This window comes from Lepidochelys kempii, chromosome 8 (assembly GCF_965140285.1).
Source record: "Lepidochelys kempii isolate rLepKem1 chromosome 8, rLepKem1.hap1, whole genome shotgun sequence".
Lineage (NCBI taxonomy): Eukaryota > Metazoa > Chordata > Testudines > Cheloniidae > Lepidochelys > Lepidochelys kempii.
The window spans coordinates 65,493,598-65,517,579 of NC_136387.1; the positions used below are offsets into that span (position 1 = coordinate 65,493,598).

At 40.5% G+C, this 23,982-nt stretch overlaps 1 protein-coding gene across 1 annotated transcript in view; it reads left to right on the forward strand.

The window, feature by feature from the left end:
• Window positions 1-604: 604 nt before the first annotated feature.
• Window positions 605-23,982, forward strand: part of NR5A2 (nuclear receptor subfamily 5 group A member 2) — a 99,653-nt gene continuing 76,275 nt past the window's right edge. Inside the window, exons 1-4 of the mRNA XM_073356777.2 lie at window positions 605-858; window positions 4,660-4,778; window positions 6,064-6,205; window positions 8,966-9,612. Of these exons, the coding sequence (XP_073212878.1) occupies window positions 777-858; window positions 4,660-4,778; window positions 6,064-6,205; window positions 8,966-9,612 (990 nt within the window). The 5' untranslated portion in view covers window positions 605-776. The remainder of the gene's footprint in view (window positions 859-4,659; window positions 4,779-6,063; window positions 6,206-8,965; window positions 9,613-23,982) is intronic.

Here is a 23,982-nt window from a genome sequence, read left to right on the forward strand (position 1 = left end):
CACCTTCATGTCTTAGTTCCCCTGGATGCAGAGATCACCTGGCTTGCTAGGGGTGTTTGCAAGCTGCTGGCCGGTGCTCCTCGCTCCCTTAGGCGGCCCGTGCCTGTTTTACTAGCCCTGTAATATCAGGGTGATTTAACAACTGTAACGGGGGGAGGGGGGGCTTTAGTGAAGGGGGAAGGGTTGGTTGCAGATTGTGCCTCTTCCTCATTGGCTGGAGCGGCAGTGTCAGCCTCCCCCCGGGAGCCCTCACACTCGCTATCTCCCCAGCCCCCCTCCCCCAACCCCAGCCGGCTGGGAAGCGCCTCTTCACGGTGCATGTGGAGTAAACAAGGCAGGACCGCAAGGTCTGAACTTCGCAACTCCACACTTGTGAGAGGGCGAGAGCCGCGGCTGGAGGGAGCCCCTGCCAGGCCGAGGGGAGGAGAAGAAGCGGGGCGGGGAACCCGGCCAGCCGCGCACCAGCCCCGCCGCAGCGCGGCTTCCCCGGGCTGGCGCTCAGCCTGGCTGCCGCCGCTCTCCGCCCGAGCTGCGCCGCGGGCTCCCGGGCTGCCCCCTGGCGCGCGCCGAGCCCCAGCGCCCCACGCGCGCGGCGCTAGCGGGCGGCGGCGCTAGGTGTGGGCAGCAGCGGGGCGCGCGGGGCACGGGCCGGAGTAGGGGGTGGACGCCGGCGCCGCCGCTCCCCCCCTCTCCGAGCTAAATCTGTGCTGCCGTGCCCAGGTGCCGCTCTCCCGGACGGACACGGAGCCCCCATCCCGGCCCGCAGCCGCCTTGTCATGCTGCCCAAAGTGGAGACGGAAGCCCTGGGACTCGCCCGAGCGAATGGGGAGCAGGGGCAGATGCCGGAAAACATGCAAGGTAAGCACAGGGGGGCTCGCTCCTGCGGTACCTGCCGGGCAGGGCTCCGAGCCCCGGGGGCAGAGCTCCGCGGCTCCCTCCATAAAAAGTTGGGGGCTCCTGAGCAAGCGGTTGCGGAGGTTTCTAAAGCGATTGCCAGTTAGCCACTTCGAGCCGGCAGGGCTTAGCGGCACCGCCCGCTGGAGCCGGGCTGAGCCGGGCAGCTGAGCCTGACAATTGGGAAGTTCGCTGAACTTCCAGAACCGAGTTACTAAAAGCTTGGGGGGCGGGGGGGTGGGGTTAAAGCCTTCGGAAATTCAGCACGAAAGCAATGAATGGGAGGGAGAGCTACGTGTAACGATCCGAATCTACCCTCTGCCCCCGGTGCATGGGAGACGTGACACGGTGCAGTCGTATCCTCAAAGCATCAGACGCAGGGTTGAGCTGTTAAGGGAAACTCGGACCCGCTGTCTAGTATTTTAAGGGGGGAATGAGGCCTATGGGAGCGGGGATTTGCAGTTCCCCTTTATTTTCCTAGCTCCTGATTGCTCGCAAGAAAACATATCCATCCCACTGGCTCTATTTTAAACGTGTTTTATTAAATAAAAAAAAAAAAAAGGCAGCTCCAGATTCTGGCGCGCGTGAGAGAGCCTCTGAAGTTTCTCTCAAGCAAACGAGGGGGTGACATCAGGAAAATCCCTGCAGCAATTCCATACTCGCCCTTTGCACGACCCAGATTCTGTCTCTGCTCTCGAAATGCTCCTCGCCACCCCTTTACAACTTTACCTAGCATAGACTCGAAGGAATAAGGCTTGGAGACTGACGCCTCGAAGGCATCCGAAATACACAGCTGTCAGGGGACCATTTCCAAGCAGGGTTTTAGCCATTCTGATGCGTTATTAGCGGTCGTTTTCTGGGCTGTTCCTGTCGGTTTGCTAATTGCATTTATGGCTTTGTGTGAGAGTAAGTGTGGTAATAAGGGCAGCTTGTCTTTCAGTTCAAATAACACAGGTGATCAACCAGATGCGTTGGGAAACTTTGATTCAGCAAGTCCTGAAACTGACGGCGTATTTATGCCTCTGAATTTCATTCCTGGGTGGGCAGAGAATGCAGGCGTTGGAGCTGAGTCGCTGGGGTACCATAGTTTAGCAGGAAGATCTTTTTAAAGTCCTAACTCCAGAGCGGAGCTGGAAACTTTCTGTCTGAAACCCAGAGACTTTCGCTTTAACCTGCGTGAATTTTGAGCTCGGGACAGGAGATTTGAACGCTCTTTCCGAGAAGTGACTGTGAGCGGCACGGGAACCAGTGATTTTCAGCTCGCTCCCGAGCTCAGTTAAAGGTGGTCCTTATTTGCCATGCTAAAGGCAGGGGGCTTTCGCTGTGTCACAGAGAGATTCGGCATCAGCGCTGGAGTTGCACCCCATTCACACCCCTAAATGGAGGAGCAGAGAGGATCCCCTAAATGCTGGGTCTCCATTTCGGGAATTCTCTACATCCTATAGTCCCAGGTGTCTGGTGGGGCTAGCTGGCCAGAGACACAGCGGTAATTCTTCACTGTAGAAATGCCCCATTTTAACACAATGTACTCCTCAACTCCTGAAGGGGGTAGGATTGAGGGCTCTGGGCGACCCTTTAGCAGAAACTTCTCTACCGGTCGCTTGTTTCAGCCTAAATTGTTCGATTTCAAGGGGCCCTTTTCTGTCTTGAGGCTAATGGGACGCAGAAATTTTAAGGGGATTGGGGTGTCAGGGTAATTCAGACTTTTTCTTTGGATGTGTCTCGCTCAACACTGTGTTATCCTGCAACGCTCCCGGACAGCGCTTGGGAAAAAATCCTTGTTTTCCCTACTGACCCCTTTGACCGTTTATTTTCTCTTGTGACACCGGGAACTTTGTTCTTGCGTCGGCCCTTGCAGCCCAGACAAAGTGAGGAGAAGGAAGGGACTGGTCGTTCTCTCTCTCCCCCTGTGTATTTATTGCCTGCATACCGTGAGCAGAGAAACTGCATTCATCCGCTCTTTAATCTTAAAGAATCGTCCACCTAAGGTCAGGTATATAAAAGAAATCAACAAGCGTGGAGATGGTAGCTGGAGAGCCCATAGCGTATAACACACACACACTACTCTCTGATCAGATTGGCCCTGATTCATAAACCGTGAAGAAGTCGTTCTGAAAATATTTTCTCTCGGCTATTTCACGCCGTGTTAATTTCACTCCAGTTCCCTCTCTAGTTCCCAGAGAGAGCCTGGGGGTTCTTTCCTTAGGGGACACGGCTGCTGTTAGTTACTTAAGTCTTAGCACATCTTTTTCTTAACCCAGAGACTCTTAACTCCAAGACATCCTCAGCCGCTTTCTGGGGGATCTCTCCCTTGCTACAACTACTTAGATGTAACTCCCTTAGATGACTCAAAAACGTGATAGCGGTTTGATTCTAGGGGAACAAAATAATAACTTCTGCCGCTGCTGTGTCCATCACCCCCTTACAGAGATCATTGATTACATTACAAACCAGGCAGCTGCCTGGTGTATTTTGCAGCAGGAAAAGAGAAGGAAATTGGCTCTGCGGTGAGCGATGGGAGGGGTTTTTTTTGGGGGGGGGGAGGATAATCAGACCTGCTGGGTGCGCTGGTTGTGGGGTGAATCCGGATCAATTCTCTCTCTCTTTCATTCAGGTTCTTTCGCACCCCCTCATCTCCCAGCTCCTCCTCCACCTTTCCTCGGAGTGGCAGAGGCCGCATTAGATTCCTACAGACAGTTTTTTTCCTTCAGGGTTTTGTCTAAATTGCATAGGGGTATTTGGGAAAATCAGGGTATAGGAACTGCTGCGTTTCCTGTTTACAGTCTGTACATCTTTTAGATCTCCCGCAAACACTGATTACTTTTGTCCGAGGAAGTTGGTTACTTGCGCCTGGGACCTTCATCCTGGATCGTTGGGGTTTGATTTGGGTTTAATTTAGCATGGCGATTATATAAAATTAATTAGGTTTAGGTACTTTACCACCTCATCTCTCCAAAAAAACAATCCCAGTGCCTTCTGCTTGTCTCCTTCTTTGCTGTTCTCTAGTTTCCGGGGGTTAAAAACGTTTGGAGGCAAAAGTAAATAAAATGGGAAACAATAAGAAATGTGAACACTTAATATTAAAACTGATCGATTTAGGTATTACAGGAAGCAGGCTTTTGTTAAAGATGAGCCTGATCAGAATCAAGCACACAAGGTTTTGGGGGTCAGGACAGCATTTTAACTTGGTGCTGTAAGTAATTTACATTCAACACACTAGGAGAGTGCTGGTTATGTGGGTTTCAAGTTTAGATAAAGTAAATATTTACAGATTGGTATTATTTTAACAAAACTTTAAAGGAAGCAAACCTAGTTAAAGTTAGTTTACATACATCAGTGAGATTTAACCTTGTCAATTTTGGTTCTGACTTTTCAAAGCACTTTCCTGATAAGTGGTGAAATTAAATTATTTAACATAGTTTCTGGTTTGATGGATTGTAGATGGTTTAAGAGCACTGGAATTCTGAATAACTCTAGAATTTTTTCTTACAACACAAAACTTTGAAGTTTATACTTTTGTTTACTTGTGAAGAGTCCATATTGTTTTGCTGTTGAATGAAAAATTCCATGTTTCTGTGTGAGTTGTGATGGTGGGATGTTTTGTTTGTTTGGATTTTTTTAAAGTCTTTTTATTTAATTTGCAGAAGGTGTTTAATGAATTGTTTCCTCAGGTCAAAATTAATGTCTGATAGTTGGAGCTGAGGAAAGCATTTTTGAACTACTAATGTAAATGCTCATTGAATGTGTTATTTCTGTTTTTTCCAGTGTCTCAGTTTAAAATGGTGAATTACTCTTACGATGAAGACCTGGAAGAACTGTGTCCAGTTTGTGGAGATAAAGTGTCTGGTTACCATTATGGACTTCTCACCTGTGAAAGCTGCAAGGTTTAGTACAAATTACTTAATAGAATGCAAATCAAAATGGTTTAAAATGTTTTAAAATGTTAAAGGAAAGTGCTGGTAAAAATAAACAAACAGGGGTTTGGCTTCTTTCTGATTCCATTTATTGTTAGATTCACACCCAAAATTTTGAAAAACCTCATTTGCCCAAATGGAAAAAACCAAGAAGTTAGATTGTTTTGTTGTATGTCTGTGTCCACTGCTTTTAAATATTTTGTTGTTGTGAAGTGATAGAGTTGTAGAACTTTCAGTCCTAAGTGACTCAACTATTGATTTTAGGTGATTTATATACATTTAGAGTACTATTGTTCCTGTAGGATAAAGTGACAAACTGGTATCCTCAATACATTTCAGTTTTACAAAATCTAATGCCACTGTTCCAAGGTTTTCCCTTTCAATATAAAAATGTAAATTTCTGTTGTCATCACAACTTCATGCTTATTTTTCCTACAAAGTATTTTATTTTAGTATTTACTTGGACATGTACACAATTAAAGTCAAGCAAATAATTTCTTGCAGTATATTAAATAAAGAATAGTCACTCATGTAATTTATCCTGTGCACATATTTGGAAACTAAATCCATATCTAATGAAACCAACTATTAAATATAGTTGAGCCTTGTAAGTGAAGGCAATAATTTGTCATGAATAAACCTTTTAAAGTTATATACAACCATTTAAATCGGTTTTCTAAGAGCAGAATCTCTTACCCTCTACACCAGAACAATGCAATTTTAAACATTTCACTGTATGGAAAGCAGAATAAACCTAGCAAATTGCATTTTTGTTTTAAAAAAATTGTATCGAGACAATAAAAGTGAAATATTTATTATGCCTCTGGTATACACCATAACAATATACAAAGAGCCAATGTATCTTATGTTTCTCTTACATTTTGCATCATGTATTCCATATAAGAATACTTGAATAAGGCAGGCTTCAGTCATTTTATGAATATTAAAGAGCAGACAAAAGAGATACTGGTCAGCATCAGTGTTTATGGTCATATTGTCAGGGATGCAGTGGCATACAGACAAGTCTCACCAATCTTTGACGTAAGTCTACAAAAAACACAGTACTACTACCAGAAAAACTCCTCTCTAGTCTAGCAGTTTTCTCCAGGGTATATCTTGCTGAAATCTAAAATAAACCACGTAACCTCATAAGTGTTTGAGTGGTATATGACAAGTTTCTGACAAATTTCCATAAAATAAAATGCTGAAACCTACTGTTAAAGTGAAACGGGCTGACTCTTTGTCTATCATACAGGGATTCTTTAAACGAACGGTCCAGAATAACAAAAGGTACACGTGTATAGAAAATCAGAACTGCCAGATTGACAAAACACAGAGAAAGCGCTGCCCTTACTGTCGATTTCAAAAATGCCTAAGTGTTGGAATGAAGTTAGAAGGTAAGAATTATTACTGTTATTGTATATTTATAATCTATACAAACTATTGAAAATATTACATACATTTTAGTTTTATACAAATTATGTTGCATATAATTTACCATACCCATTTAAAAATACTTGCTAGTAACTTACTATATGCTGCTCTTGTATGTTTTAAATAAAGGATATTTTTAATCTATTCATAAGTAGTAGCAGGGCAATTATAAGTTAAAGCTAGTTAAAACCACAAGAAAAAATTGAAAACATTTGATTTATAGATAGCTTGATGCATTTAGGAGTACTTGGATGAAAGAGTAAGAATAGCATGGAAATTACTTTTTAAACTTTATAGGAACAAACAGAATTAATTCAGAATAAAAACAGAATACAGAATGGGGAATTAATAATTGCAACTAATTTCTGGTCTTTAGTATCAGGGATTATTTTATTTAATTTATATTTTATAGAGTATTTTGTTTTTGTTGTGGTTTTGTTTTGCAATATCCATCTTAAAGAGAATGTGAAATAAAGAAAAATTAAGAGTCTTTCCTCATGCAAAATTGCAACGGATTTCAATGGGAGTTCAGTACACAGAGTGACTAAAGAATTGAGCTAAAAATAGGGGTAAAATAATCTCCAAAAGTATGTCGTAAAGCTATTATGAATAGGTATACTTTCACAATGAGATTTCTTGAAAAATTTAAAGGAAATACAAGATTTTAGAGTTCAGAAAGATCATTCACATACAGAGAAGAATGGTAATACTACAAGAGTCTATTGAAATAATAGAACGCAAAATTACTGTCAAGAGATTAGTAAGAGAATCTTGGCAGTTCAACTCAACACATTCTAAACATATCATTTACACTTAGGCCCAGATTCTACAGTCAATGGGAATTTTGCCTGAGTAAGAAATGCAGGATCAGAATTGAACATTCTTTACTCATGCAAAACTCTTATTGTAATGAATAAGTTTTGCCTGAGTTAAGACTGCAGGATCATGCCAGTATTACAATGGAAATATGTAGATATAAATGCAAATATGCATTCAAATATACAGACACCCTCCCACAATTTAGTAAATACCACACTCATTACATTTGCCCACAGTGCACAGATAAAACTGGTATATTGCAATGAGCTAAACATCTTGAGTTGCAGTATATCCCTCTGAAAACTAGTGGTAAAATAAGTCATTTAATGTTTTTGTCAGTATGGACATTTATCAGGTTGAAAATATATTGCATAACTGCTACTTCTAACTGTTTTTAATTATAGATAATCATACAGGGCCAAATTCTGTAATCGTATGATTACATACAACTCACTTTTGTGCAACTCCTACTGAAATCAAAGTATCTCAGGGTGGAATTTGACCTATAATATTTAATTGTGCAGCATGTTGCAACTGTTTTGAGAAGGATGCTTATATATGTTACATTTATCAGCAAAATATTGTATAAGACTTTTCAGTTTCCTGTAATATTCATAAGGGATAGTGTTAGCAGCAAAAAATGCTTTAACTACAGCATTAACTAAAACTGAGAGAGACTATAAAAGATTTATCTTTATATCCTTCTGTCACATCTGTACAACTTCTCTTTCTCTATCTGGAAAATTGGAAGAACACATGCTTTCATAATTATAAATGCCTGTAACATTTATATATCTATTTCCCTGATAGTGATATGTGGACTTGAATTCTAGTTAATAAATTACCGTGTATACCAAAAATCATTAATTGTTAAAGTCTTCATGATAATTTACAGTATTGTGTACCTAGGATTCATAATAAATTTTTAATGTTACACTAATCCCTAAGATAAAAAGCTCAAGAACTTAACCTCCAGCAATCTCAGCAGTCTCATCATGTCACCAAGCTGTCAGAGGTTCCTGTTTCTATCTAATTGCCATTGGGCAAGGTGGGCTTGGCGAGAACTACTCACTAGTCCATTAGATATATGCCATAGTGACAGATACTGCTGTGACAGAGACCACCAATATGATTCCTGAGGCAGCTGTTGAAGTAGATTTGTTTTAATTATTTCTGATTCCAGAGATATTACAAGCTATAACATTGTCAGTAGTTTCTGAGTCAGTTCAACCTTCTGTGTGGAATATGGCAAGCGGGCAGCTTTCTCTATGCCTATTCAAATTGCATTTGAAACATCTCTAGAAAATGAGGAATGTTCCTTAAACATTTGCAACGATATACATAAACCATAAAGGAAATAATCTTTAATTTTTGCCAAAGAAACCAGATTCACCTTTATGCCTATTGAGCATTTTACAGCTTACATTTCAGACAATTTTTGTGTAATGGTGGTATGCAATAATGGAATGATTATCATGAGATAACATGGCCCTCAGGATACTTCTCAGATGAGTTCAGGACAGAAGCCATTTTTTTCCTAATGATACCGTGGGTTGCAGTTAAAAAAAAGTATGAGATCTCAACAGGAATCACGTTATCTCATCATGTGTGAAATTTGTTCAGCCAACCACTGTGTTTGTCCCTAATTATTACATTTTAAATGACCTAAACAATGAATTCATACATGTTAAGAATATTTGTCCAATAGGTAACTAAGACAATTAAAATTCATTAAATCAAAAGATTTTTTTTTCTTTTGGAATAATCATGATATTTTGATCAAAGTAAATTAAGGGAGTGCTGCTGTCTTGCCACTCTTTCCTAAACGTGTGTTCAACTCAAGAATGTTAGTTACCTGCTTAAGTTTTAACGAATATCTTACTTCCTTCTCTTTTCCCCAACAGCTGTGAGAGCTGACCGAATGCGTGGGGGTAGAAACAAATTTGGACCAATGTACAAGAGAGACAGGGCACTGAAGCAGCAGAAGAAAGCCCTTATCCGAGCAAATGGACTTAAACTGGAAGCCATGACTCAAGTGATCCAAGCAATGCCCACTGACCTGACAATATCCTCTGCAATCCAGAATATCCACTCTGCTTCCAAAGGCCTACCTCTGAACCATACTGCCTTGCCTCCTACAGACTATGACAGAAGTCCCTTTGTAACCTCTCCAATTAGCATGACAATGCCGCCTCATGGCAGCCTACAAGGTTACCAAACCTATGGCCACTTTCCAAGCCGTGCTATCAAGTCTGAGTATCCTGACCCTTACACTAGCTCTCCAGAGTCAATAATGGGCTACTCATACATGGATAGTTATCAGACAAGCTCACCAGCAAGTATTCCACATCTGATATTGGAACTCTTGAAGTGCGAGCCAGATGAGCCACAAGTCCAGGCTAAGATCATGGCATATTTGCAGCAGGAGCAAGCTAACAGAAGCAAACATGAAAAGCTCAACACATTTGGGCTTATGTGTAAAATGGCTGACCAAACCCTCTTCTCCATTGTTGAGTGGGCAAGGAGTAGCATCTTTTTTAGAGAACTTAAGGTAGGTAAAAAGCTCGTATTATTTTAGATACAGGTTTTTAAGCAAGAGAATATGATTTATTTTGTTAAAATGCATCACACTTGCTTACTTTACTTCGGCTTCATGTAGGTTTACTATAATGAGAATAAACTTTCAATTGATTTTGCTATTTTAGCCTATTATGTGGGATATAAGAAAGACTAGACACTGTTCCGCCTTTTTTATATTTAATGCATCTCCCTCTCTCTCTCGCTCTCCCTCTGATCAGAAATCATTTACTCTTCTAAATACATCCATTGAGTATATTGTATGCACGTTACACCACTATAGGTAGCATTTACCTAATTGGTCCTGTTACTGTAGTCACATATGGGGAAAAAACACTTTATACACTTATGTATATACAGCCCCAAAATTACTGTGTACCACTGGAGCATGGGACCTGATGAAGAGCAAGCAATGGTGGCTTAAGGTCTCCTTTGCACTCCCCTGATCCTAGAGGTACCAATGGACTGCTTTAACCCATGCTGGCTGCAACAGCCCCTTAGAGGCTGTTACTCAGGCCAAGGTTTGCCAGAGCACTAAACAGCTGGAACCCCTAACACACATGAATGACAGCTCTATGATAGCCAGGAATTCCCTCACACCAAGGGATTCCCCAGTTGATTTGTTAGGGCAGCTTTATGGCCCAATTGTGCAATTGGTCTGGCATAGAAGAACTGGGGAAGTGGGGTGGGGGGCAAACATCAGGCCCAGAATGTTAGAGGGGTAAACAAGAGCATTCTCTACCCACTAGCTTAATAGGGGGATCGCTCTTGAATGACCAAATGGTCTCTTTCTGTCCCCAAAAGAGAAGATGCATTGGAATCCACCTCTGAAACTTCCTGCTCTAGTTCCTGTTTCTGCATTTCCTTCTGCTACTCAGGGAGATGCTGTTGCTTCAACATCATTTGTTGTACAGCCTTGTGACAGTCATTGGTTCCTTGCAGGCTGACTCTGTAGCCAATGGAAGGTAACCCAGTATGCTGATAGAACTGCTGCTGCAGAGTTTCACTGAGCACTGAAACCTCCATTGTGAATCAGGAGCACTGATGGGGGACCCTGTTAAAAAAGGCACAGGTACACAATAGGACGCTCGCTGCATCAGAGTTGCTGGCTGTTATAAGCATGACGATGCTAAGACACATTTGGAGTGATCTCTGAAGGCCAGTTCAAAGGAAGCTAAAGGAACCTCGTGCTACCTAGGCAGCTGAAGTATGGGTGACTCTGACCTCAGATGTCTGTTCCCACTCCATTCATGAGAGTAGTTGCAGGAGCAGTGCATACTAAGCCTGAATGATGAGGAAGGTCATTTAGAGGGAAGGTGATTTAAAAAGGAAAAATAAATGTATAATTTCTTCTGATTTATTTGCAAATATAAATTATTTAAGATTTTATAATGAGCCATGTGCTCTATTTTAAATAACTTTAAGCTACAAAATGCAGAAACAAACTTTTAGCAAACCATTTCCTAAAAGTCAAATTTATTTATAAAGGACCAGACCCTGCTGCTCTTACACTGAGGAATACCCACTGAAATCACTGAGACTATTCACAGAGTAAGGTACTACTCAATGTGAGCAAAAATGGCAGGATCTGGCCTAAAATTATTATGGAGTTATGTGATAAAATGATAATCTGAAAACATCTTTAACAGATGTTCCTTAAACATTCATCTTTTGGTGTCCCAAAACCCAGTGCGTATGAAGACTAACCACTCAGATGGCTGTAGTGAGGACAGTTATAGGAGACAGCCATTACCTCCAGCATCAGCCTTGTAGAGTCTCTTTATCCCTTCCATCCACTACAGTAAACACACAAGATGCAGGAATGTGTTCCATACAAGAGAGAGCCAACTTTTCCAGGCTACAGAAGTATGGGGACTACATACATTCTGTACCCAGAAAGCAGGTTTTTTTAAAATAGGCTTTTTAAGGCACTTTTTTCATCTTAATATTTGTACCTTTTACACCATAGGACCTTATACTTCAGACAGTTTAATGTCTACTGACAGAGATCTTCCTCTTGGACAATGAGCTACTAAACCACAGAGCATCCCTGGAAAATCACAAGAAAATGAAGCACACTAGCACATATAGATCTGATGGATTTTATGGCCCAGGTCCTGCAAAATGCTGAGCATGTTCAACTCCCAGTGACTTCAGTGGGAATTGTAAGTGCTCAGCACTTCCGTGGATCAGGTCCTAGAGTGAAAGACAACAGCATATCCCTTTGCTGCTGAAAGAAGATGAGAGAAACAGCACTAAAGCAGGACTTACATTCCTATCTGCGCATGGATTCCTTCCCAGGTCCCCCCTTCCTATCACCTTTTGCATCAGTTTCAGGTGTCCATTCCTGGTCAGTACAAAAGGAGCAGACATCTCAGAATGCTCCACAGAGCATGGATACTGAAGGAAGCATATTTGGCCTGTGGATATGACTGGGAGAACTCAAGTGCAGTATGGGAGTGAGAGGTGTTTGTGAGGAAAGAGGGACTAGATCGCCAAATGAACTAGCCCTCGTCTTGCCAGTCTCAACTGATTCAAATCAGTAGTCACAGCTGAGAAGCATGAGAAGTATGTAAAAAGAATGAGAAAAATGTATCTCTTTTTATTCCTACTTCTCCAAGTTTAAAGTATGAATCTTGAACATCCATTGCAGGTTAGACAGCTGCATAAAAAGAGATCTGGGAATAAGAGTTTCCCTTGGATGAGTGAATCACAACTGATGTAACAAAAAATCTGCATAAATAGTGACTAGTAACAAATTCATAATGATCCAATGCATATAGATCACATCTTACACAAATGGGTGCAAATTATTAAACAGGGTGTTTGCAAGCCATTCAGTTCCTTCCAAACCCATTGTTACATGCTCATCTCTTCCATGCACAAGAAAGGGGAACCTTTTCTTTTGTCCCAACCCTACCGATTTGGAGCCAGAAAGCTTAAACATCCTTTAACTCGGGACTGAAAAGGACATATGATGACAACGTGCTGCCTTAGTTCATAAATGGATTAGGAAAAATTCATCCTTGGGGAAATGGCACTGAATTTTGTTCATTATTTTAAGTTTTCCCTTTATAATTATTATTTTAAAATCAACTCACATGATAATAAATGCATATTTACTTCTTAAATGGTTATGTCTTGAAGTTTCCATTCAGTTTATCCATGATCATCTTCCTCTGAGTATATCTGCTCTATCAAAACGCAACATCTCTTCTGTGGTCCATGACATACATACAACAGGAAACACCTACCACTAGAGTAGTAGACTTACACCAGGGAAAAAAAGAGAGCGAGAGAGAACTTATCCTGTTGTGACAACAGTACATAGATTAAACTCCTCATTTTGGACCCTGCTCCTTAAAGGTCAGTTAAATGATATATTGTAGCATGCTCTCTGCATTGTACTGGACTCTTCAGAGCTTTGGAATGAAGTTAAAGATCTTTTCAATCCATGTATGAGTTAAATTTTGGGGATCATCCTTTTCATGTTGGAGAAGGAGAGAAAGGAATCATTAGTCTTCAAATGATGTTTGTTATCATTTGCAGCAATGAACTATAAAGTATGCATAACAAATACTTTTCAAGCTTGGTAGTGAAATTATATTAAGAAAATGTAATGTTTTAAGACTGATAATCTTACTTATTAAGGGCCAGATTCTGCCAGTTTTTACAATGAGTGGCACCTTATTCTGAAAGTTGTCCTATCTGAAATTAATAAAACCACATGAAGTAAAGTACTATGCATCAGGGAATATGGATGTCAAAATCTGTCTCCAAGTGACTAGCTGCAGTCTGGAAACTTTGATTTCAACATCTTGCTAATATCTCAAACTTAAATATATCTTGTGTGTAGCCCTAGATGATGGCTGTGTAGCAGGCTGTGCTATCCAGGAGAAAGGTCTTTGCAAGGCTCAAAAGAAAACACTGCAAGAGTTTCTTCAGTCCAAAAACTGCATGGCCCCAAGACTGGATACAGAAAGTTCCAGTGGCCTCCATCTTCCCTGATCAAAATGTTAGTCAGCCACAAAAGAATTCACCTACTGCTATCAAAGCTAACATATTCCCCACTCCATAATGGGGAACAATCTCTGTTGCTGCATAACTCAGGAAGACAATAACACTTCCATGACGCAGTAGCCATCAAATTGCTTTCATCTTGATGCAGTCCTGATTACGCTGTGGCATAATATCCTGGAAAGTAGCAAGGGCCCTGGGCTCCAAAAATTAACTGAGGTTGGTAGTACCTAAAAGGCAAGGATCATGTAATGTTTAGCTCAATTTATTCCCATAATTTGGAGTGTGGATATTATAGGTCAAAATACTATATGGCCACAAAATCCCAATATCCAGCTGTGCTAGAAGAAGGATAGGAGGCACTGGATGTGGTTTAATTAGGCTGCAACTTTATTCCTAAATGTTAGGGAGTACCCAGCATGTAAAAGCATACAGTGCAGGTAATCCCATAATAATTTATATATACTAAAGGTTAGGGGAGTGATGTCAGCTCTCCCCTTTACTCATTCTGGTCCCCAGATAACCTGCTGCTGGGCCCCCCACCCACCTCAAAAAAGGGTTAAAAGGGGGGGCTATAAAGGAGGAGGGGTTGGCTGCCAGCTGTACCAGTCATAGGAGTCCCAAAACCTATTTCATCTCCTTTAAATTCTTTACCAATCCATGCTATCTGAACACTGTATCCCTTCCCTATGGAGTACCTGCAGTGGACATCCGCCTCATGTTTACATAATGAGTTGTGACATCATAGCCTAACCTCCATTTCATGTCCACCCCAACTAAGCCCCCATCCTGCTGTGGGAAGAAGAAAACAACCCACCTTGCAATGGCCAATCTGGCAGTGAGAGAAAAAGTCCTTCCCAGCCCTTTGAGAATGGAATAACTAGCATAATGACCACAGCAGATCATGACAGAACCTGGCATTTAACTACTTCCAATGGGGTACGAGGGGAGGGTTGGTGCAGCTCTGTTAGAGAGGGCTTTTCCTGCACCAGGGTGGACTTAAGTAGTCCCCCCACTCCACAAGTTGCACATTTTTCCTATAAGCTAGACATCGGCCCCTATCATTTAATGTGTGGTGAGGTCATTTAGCAAATGGTTGCAAGTGTGGGCAGCTTCACTGACTTGGATGAAATTACACCCACTTACAGCAAGGAGGATTCTGGTATGTAAACCATGCTTACACAGTGTATACAAAGCCACATTTACATAAATCCCCTCTCCTTGTCTGGGGTGCTCCTCTTTGTGACTTTTGCAACTTCAAGTATTGCCCCATTTTTTCCTGTTTTAGACTGCTTTTCCTTCATTACGTTGCTGGAAAGAAATGATATTAATATGTCATTTAACTGACCTTTGAGGAGCAGGGGCTGAAATGAGAGGAGTTTAATCTATGTATTGTTGTCACAATGGGGTAAGTCCTCTCCCAGCCACAACCCATACATTCTTTGTCATTAAGATGATCATTTTTATTATGTTGATGACAATTTGGTAATGTAGTCAAGACAGGATAATAGCGAGGAAGTGAGATTCTTACAAGGTGAGCATGCAATTTAAAGTTGGAATGAGTATCTTGAACATACCCAGTTTTAAAACACATTGAAAGGACACATTTATTAGGACAAAGTTCTTTTCTCCCCTCCTGGCTGGTACAGGAGAGACCCCCAAGAGGACCCTCCAGAAACTGCTTTCTTAGTTAACCCCTCTAACAATGATGTTTTTGGACCTCTTCAACTTTTGTGTGGCAACCCCACTGGAGTTAATGCTCACCTGGGGCTACAGGAGCCGTTGTTCCTCCTGTGCAGGGGAAAAGGGGAAACCAGATTTATGGAGGCCTCCCCGTTAAGTGGCTTTGCACCCTTGGAGAAGGTGCTAGTCCATTTTCCAATATATTTACTGTCTTCAGGGTTGGTCAAGGCAGCGCAGAGCTGGGTGAAGGATACTGTGTCCTTTATTCCTGCACAACCATGGATCCAGAGTTTGTAGACTGAGTTGGACAATCCAGTGATTTCTGACTGTATCAGTTCAGAGCCAGAATCCTCCTTGCTGTAAATGGATCTAATTTCATCTAAGTCAGTGAAGATGCCCACACTTGCACCAAAACTGCATTTGGCCCTTTGACTTAAAATATATTTCTTCCAAGGTTTTAAATTCTCTAAGAAACCATGCAAAAAGAAAAGGAGTACTTGTGGCACCTTAGAGACTAACCAATTTATTTGAGCTTAAGCTTTCATGAGTTACAGCTTTGACAATTTATGTTCCATAGGACTCAGTCTACTCTGCTACTTCTGCTGTATAAATACTTGGAAATTTGTTTACCCTGGTATCAGAGACAGATGGCAACTGGGCAAAAGCCATTTAAATAAATTTAGATCCCATGCTCACCATCAGCACAACAGTTAGCAGAAACTAAAATGGGTTCTAAATATGATAAAAAGTATAGTGTGGACAGAATCAACAAAATTACTCGGCTACATCTTCCATCCAAAAGTATTACAGATAATACTTCGTACATCACCTTTAATTCCAAATTTCTAATTCCAAACAAATAAATCAAACATCTTAAAACAGAACCTATAAAAAAGAGGGAATTGAATTACAGAAGTCCAGGAAATATTAAGTTATCTCTTATAAGATAATTATATAGAGTAGGAAATCTATATTTGTTTGTGGAGAAAAATATTAGCAGTGGAACTCAAAATTTTCCTTTGGGTGCTGAAAGACTGTTACATTATTCAGACTAACTAATCAAATGCAACTGGGTAGCTTGAAGAGCTTTAGATTTTTCTTGTATTTACATTTATCAAAGCAGGAAATGTAACTAACAGAGCTGATGAAAGGAATCTTTTGCAGTGTTCTTTCAATCAGGGATCTTCCAGAGCAAATAAGGAGAGAACAGCTCTGCTGTTTAAAACATTTAGGTTCAGGATTTCCCTTAGTATCAATGGTTATATTAGCTGTCACGTATAGTCGTGGATTTCTGGTCACGCTTAGGAAATGTATTCCATGATATGGAAATAGGAATTGCCTTCATTCTTAGTCTGTTTCTCAAACTGTGTGGAAGAAATATTGGGTGAAAGTATTAATCTTGTACAACAAAAAGAATTACTCATTTAAAAAAAAACTTTAAATTGACAAACGCTGAGTGTACTTTGATGAAAAACAATTGTTCATACTGACATTTTTATCTGAGAAGACTTGGAAGGCAGTGGTAAAATCAATATTACAAAAGGAAAAGCCTCGAGAGAGGACAAGGATGGATGGAGCATGGAGACTAAGCTACACACACCATCTACAGGTGAGCCTTCTCAGTCAGTGTGGTGTGTGTGGAAGTTTACTTTGCCACTGTCTTTGCTGTATCTGTTCTAAGGATAAATACAGGATTTCAGTATCTAGGGCCATTATTCTGACATCCTTCTTGAACACTATATTCAGTCCTGATCCCAAGCCTTCTTGGGATGATAAGAAAGCTGACCTTGCCCAATTACTGCAGGGCTTGTGCTGAGGCAGCCCATAAACATGCCACTTAAGGGGGTATATGTTTGAGGTAGACACTTTCCACTAGAGTAGACAGACTCACCAACCCACCTTAGTGAATAGCCAGCAGGTAATAATGATGTTTAGTCATTTATGAACTGAGCAGGACTTGAACTACTGATGATGCCATGAGGCATCCAGTCCACCCTAGAACTAGGGTCTGATGTGATAAGCAAAGGCATGCAGTACAACAATTAGCTGGAAACATGACAGGTAAAGGAATTTCAGAATTTCCATTTGTTTAACTTTCCCTTTCAAAACCGAGGTGCAAAATCAGAAGCTCAAGGCAACTATTTGCACTGAACTTTGAACTGTTACATGGGAGACGTTTATCCGTCCAGATTAGAATGAAAAGATGCTGCTCTTTAGGGGCCTCATTCTGTAGGCTTTGGTCAAGCAAAAACTATATTAAAGTCAATCCAAGCAAGGATTGGGCCCTTGATCAGAAAGTGGGCCCCAATGAATAATGGGCCAGATTTTCAAAGGTATTTAGGTGCCTAAAGATGCAGATAGGCACCTAGTAGAGTTTTCAAAAACAGGTACACAGGTTAGGTGCCTAGTTCCCTTTGTTTTTATCGAGGCTGCTTAGGTGCTTCTGAAAAATCCCAGTAGCACCTCTCTTCATCTTTAGGCTCCCAAATACCTTTGAAAATCTGCCCCATTATGAGTAAAATTGAGGAGAGAATGGTACTCCCCTCAAGGGTACATTCTAGCGCTTCTGTACTGGCTGCTTAACCCAGATTCTCCCAGCTGGGGAATGTTCCTCCTCATGGAGGTGGAAAGCTGTATTAAGTTTGATGCTGACTAGATCAGCATCAAGTTATCTACTAAAGACCCATGGGGTGGGTAGGGAGATGTAACAATTTCTGCACCCACTGCCTGCCCCATTTCACACACAGATGTTCGGGCGTGCCACAGAGGCAGCACTCACCACCTCTATACCCCTTGCACTGGGTGCTGCTAGAGAAGGATATGATATGGTCCACAATCTTCCAAACTATTATTTGGACTATTATTTGCTGTGCTGATGTAGGGTGCAATTTCATTCTCTGTTAAATGACACAACTTTTATAACCGTGAAAAAAGGAAGAAATTCCAGTCCCGGGGAAAATCACAATTTGTCCATTCACAGAGGAATGTTACAGTTTCATGGTGGAAGGTTTCTCCTTGTAAAAAGTTCTTTCATCTTTGCAAAAAGTTCTGTGTGAGAACAAAATGCCCTGCTTTTTGCAAACAATGAAAAGAATTGGAGGGAAGGCTGTTTTCAGTTACATTGAAAGTTTTCTCATCCAGTTCTATCAAGGAGATGTAGATTTAAGGGCATCTTTAATTTAACCCATTGCAGCTAGCAACTGCTACATCTAGGTAAAATCCTGGCCTCATAGATGCCAATGTCAAAACCCTTACTAAGTTCAAAGGTGTGGGGGTTCCGTCCCTATGGGACTAGCCAATGTAATTTTATGCTTCATATGTAGAGGTATCATGTTGTTACAGAGTAGGGAGAGGATTATCTTTCTGTATACAATATATACAGTTTGGAGGCAACCCCTAGAATAATGCATTAAATTCTTGGGGCAGAAAAATATTGACAAACTGGAGGTAACTATGGGAAGAGCGGTAGTAGTAATTGAGATTGGAGAAATTGACTTTAAAGATAGATTAAAAGAACTGCATATGCAGAGCTTGGTCAAACAACCACCTTGGGAACCACATAAACACATAGAAGTGCTGTATCTGAATGGAGCAAACACCAAGGACAGTGAAGAACTGTGTTCTAACTGCACTAGGAGTAATAGAGTGATACTAAGAAATGGAAAATTTAGGCTGACTGTCAGGAAACATTCCCTAACAACAAGAGCTATCAAACTACGCAATAGTCTCCTAGGGGAAGCGATGAAAGTCCTATTGCTTGAGTAATTTAAAACTGGTCTTCACAAAGTATACAACTGTATACTACAGAGAACTGTCCAACATATGCAGAAGAGTGAACTAGATGACTTACTATGTCTTTTCCATCTTTGGTTTTAAGATTGCACTGTAAAAATCAGTTTAAGCCCCACAGGCAGGAAGTAACAAAGATGTAGACTGAAGTTCTTAGTTTTAGTGAATATAAATTAGGGAGCAGATCATTCATTGGGGTCCATTTACTGGTCCATAAATGGCATGGGTCCATTTACTTCACTGGAGCTGTACCATTTCACACTAGCCAAAGATCTGATCCCTAGATTTTTAAAATTATTTTTGGCATTTATTGAATCCATCAAGGTTTGCTCCATTACCCAGCCTCAATATCTGAGCATTCAAATTATTGCCAGCTTTACTTGCAAACTCAAGCAGGAGGTAAAGTCAGGCAGTGGAAAGTGAATTCAGTTGCTTAATTATTTTTCATGCTAACTACTCTACCTATTTTCTCAGGAGCAAAAACAACCTCCACAGAGCAAGTTTCAATTTTGATGTGAAATCCATCATAATTTCATTACACAAGGTGGAGGCGTGATAGTTTCAATAATTAGGTTATATCTGAGTGGACTTTACAGTGTCTATGTAATTTTTCCCAGTGTTAACTCTATTAACACAAAACAATCAGCCAAACTGGAGAGTAGCAGTTAATACAATAACTATGTCCAGAATTTGTTGTTCTGTTAACATAGGGGTAAGACAAATCCTGCAGTGAGTCATGATGAATAACATGGCTATGTAATTACTAAAGCAGGCAAACCTTCTGGTGAATATTTAATTTGTTGCAGCACCAAAACTATTCATGACTTTGGGTCGAATCTGACAATTAGTTTCAGTCAGAAAAGAAACCTGAAAAAAAAAAGTTGGAAACACTGAAACATTTTGTATTGACATTTAGCTTTGAAATAACATTTTCAAAATGACATGTCGGTTTGAATCAATATTCCATTCCATTTCAAAATGTTGTTTCAAATCAACATTGGAAATGTTTCATTTGACCCAAACAAAAAAAATATTTTTTGTTTTGGCAAGAAAGACCTTTAAAAAAATTTAGTTTCAGTTCAAAACAAATCGAATTATTTTTCTGATTTTTTCTGTTCAGCCATTGAACTGAAAAATCAATTTGCTCGCTTCTATTAATTATTCCCTTTTCCCCTGAACCTTCTAGTATGATCAGTTTTTAAAAAGCAAAATAGTAAAAAATATTTTTGTTAAAAGAAAGCTCTTGGGAATTGAATGTTCTAACTTCCTGTTTGGTTTCTGATTGATTTTCTAATGAAAACCCATCTAATTACCTTGTTCTAGTGGTTTTAAGGTTTATAAGTAAGTACTGTTTATAAAAAAGCACCGTTTATATTCAGAGAATGAAGAGGAGTTAATAGTAAATTCGAGTACATTTTGCTTACTTGTGGGCTTTCCATATCGTAACATTCATTTGAAATGGCTCTTTCATTTGTACTTCTGCAAAAATGACTAATTTTTTTTAAAAAGTACTCTTAAACTATCATTACATTTGTACTTTATAGTCTCTTGATGTACTGCTCTGTCAATTCAGCTTGGCAGCAGGATGTAGGATTGCACTACCTTGTGTGTCAAACAGAAATAGACATGCAACCCTCACTCAGACAAAACCCCCATAGACATCAATAGGAATTTTGCCTAAGTAAGGGAGTACAGAACTGTGGCCTAGTTGTTGAAATGACTTCATCTTGAAATGAAAAAAAAAATGTCAATTATTTGCTGAACAAAAGCAACATACTTCAGGGAAGCATTAGCCTAACAGCAACTAGTTTACAGATTAAAATCTCAAATCTAGCTGTTTGACGGCAGGTCTGTTTCCATTTCACTGACGTTTACAGCATAGGGTCAATCTTATGCAGTGCAAAAGGGGGCAGGGGAAGGACTTTGTATACCACAAGAGCACAGAGATACTGCAAGTGCAAACCTGTCAGATAATCTGTAACTTGCACAAGCTTCTGCACCCTGCATGAAATTCACCCTTGTACAGAAGGCCAGACCAAGGCCTATGCACTACATAAACCCTCCAAACTGGATTTAAATAGGACTGAGGTGGTGTATAAGCCTAGTGCTGCTCTCCTGCAGAAGGGTGAATTTAACCCCACTCTGACCCATTCCCTTTGCCCCCATCTCGCCTCCATTTTCCACGTTGGCACAAAGGCAGGAGAAGGGAATATGTAAGGCTTCAGAATAGATTGAGGAGTGGTTTGGGTTGAATTTCCTGCTCCTGATCTTGCAGTGCACAGCAGCCATTTTGGACAAAGTCCATTACATCTGCCCAGTTGCAAGATAACTGGGATACAGACTCAAGACAGCATATGATAAATAGGATAAGGAGTTAGGCTACCACCTGTTCAGGTTTGTATTCCACACAAGTGCAATTCCCCTTGTTTCTGACCAGTGGTAGATTTGAGTTAATGCTACCTATTGAATAGCAAATCATTGATAATTTTCTCACGCTTTCCTCCAAAACTTTTCTTAACCCTATTGATTTCAATAGAGTTAAAAGGCATGGTACAAGTTTTGCCCCCAAATGTACCTTATTTATACATTTTAAATATTGGTCATAAGCAGTTGCAACTGGAGTCACTACTATTAGGTTGTCAGGACAAGTATAGGGCAAATAGAAAAAGAACGAAAGAAAGAAAGATTTGTATTTCTCATGGATATTATGGTGATGAGTGACTTAGAAGCATTATAGATGGATACACTGCTGGTAAAATCAAATCACACTGAATAATTTTAAAACTATTGAATACTTGTGTTCTGATAAAGTACCAATAGTTAAAAAATTTGCAATTTACAAGAAAAGTTCAAGTAAATGTTTGGTAAGACACTGAATAAACACATTACTGAAAAAACGAATATTTGTTTTCTCTATTTCTAAAGATTCCTATAGTGGTCCTCACTCTTGTATTTGGAAAGAAACAAAAATCTGTCTTCATTAATACAGAAATAGAAAAATGCTTTGTTTACATCTAAATACAGCTCTTTCGTTTGTAGAAAGAAAAGTAGCTTAGAAAAGTTTGTTGCTAAATAAAATCTTGGATCAAATAAATTTAATTAATAATGTGCTAAAGCAACAATAAACACAGGAAATATACATGAATAAAGTGTTCAGAAAGTCAGGCAAATCTTTTAAGACTATAAATATCACCTAAGCTAGGCCACTATAATTAGCAAAGAGTGAACAAAAGAAGATATCCAGAAATAGATATGGGGGGAGGGTGAAATGTCTTGGCTAACCTTATTCAAGTGTTCTTTCCATAGCATAGGAAATGGTTCTAGCTAGCTCAAGAGTTCTGTGGCTATTAACTGATTTTAAAAGGACATTTCCATGTTGTCTCTTTGCCAAGAAAATTCTTTTACTGGCATGTTTCCTATATACAGGAAATATCATCCTTCCTAAGTGACATTGGATGAGACGAAGAATTATATCTTCATTCTAGTGCTACAATGAGCATGGTCTACTCGTCTCAACTGATTACCTTTATGTATTTATTCGTGAATATTTAGGGTCTTATTGTAACCTCACAGTCTGCCCTAAGTAAGGGACAGTGCTCTGAATTGTGGCTCTGAGGGCTTGTCTTCGCTGCTAAAAAGGATGTGTTTTTTTTTTAACCTCAGGGTAAGTAATGAATGTGAGCTAGCCTGAGGTAAAAACACAGGCACATTAGTTTTACCAGGAGGTAAATTCACCAAGGGTAAACCCAGGTGGAAGTATAAGTCTGACTATGGCAAGTTAACCCCACAGTAAAATTGAAGTGTCTGGTCTTCATTATGATTTACCTCAAGATAGCCCATGTACATTAGTTACCCTGAGATTAAAAACACAGCTTTTTTTTTTTTAAAGCAGTGAAGACAAGCCTTTTGTCATCATTCATTCTCTGATTCCCCCCTTGCAGAGGGAGGGGGTGAGGATGGGGACTCGGGAGGGAAGCGTACCCCTGTGGTATGCGGTGCAAGGATGTTGAGAGGCATCTATGCCCCCTTGCTCCCTAGGCGGGTGATTGAGAAAGTAACAACCTTTCCCTTACTGATTATCAATGTGAGTAACTCAGTCTAACATATCTTACTGGGAGAAAACTTGCATGGAAGTCAATGGGAGTTTGTCTGAATAACGAGTGCAGTCTTAGGTCCTACATATGTATATTTAGAATTTAGTGTGAAGTGTCTGCCTGGTTTCTTTGGTAGGAGTTCCCTTGTTAAATCGCTCACTATTATATTTTTCTAAGACATTATTCACCTGTTTCCAACTTCCCAGATATTCACCCCTTTTTCCTTTCATTTCTCTGCCTCTTGAAAACTGTATTAGCACCAGCTTTGCCACCTGGAGTAGCATTTTTAGCCCCTTTATATCTATGGGCCAGTTTGCATCCCTCCACAGAAAAACCCACAGCGGGGGCCAGAAAAATTCTGTGAGATTCCCCCAGAGACATCTCTGTGAATCATCCTCTCAGGGGAGAGGAATTTGTGGGGTTGTGAGGTGAGGAAGGGGATAAGGCTTCCCATCCCTCTTGAAGCCTCAAATCTATGGGAAGAGAATCTTCTGCATGGATAAACTCAGCCTCTGTGATATTCCAGTGGCCTTCTTTCTGGAGCTCAGGAACAGCCACAAAGATGGCCCAGAGGTAGCCAATCCGAACTCTATTAGCTTCCCCCAGGTTTCAACAAAGAAATCCAGCTGTTAACAGATGATGATGCTGTGCAGAGTAGCCTGTCTTGTGCTCCATTCCCACTTAACTTGGTATCCACTCCCACAATTGGTAGAGTCCCTTCCATGCAGAGGGACTTCATAGGGTGCTAGAGAGGGGGAAAC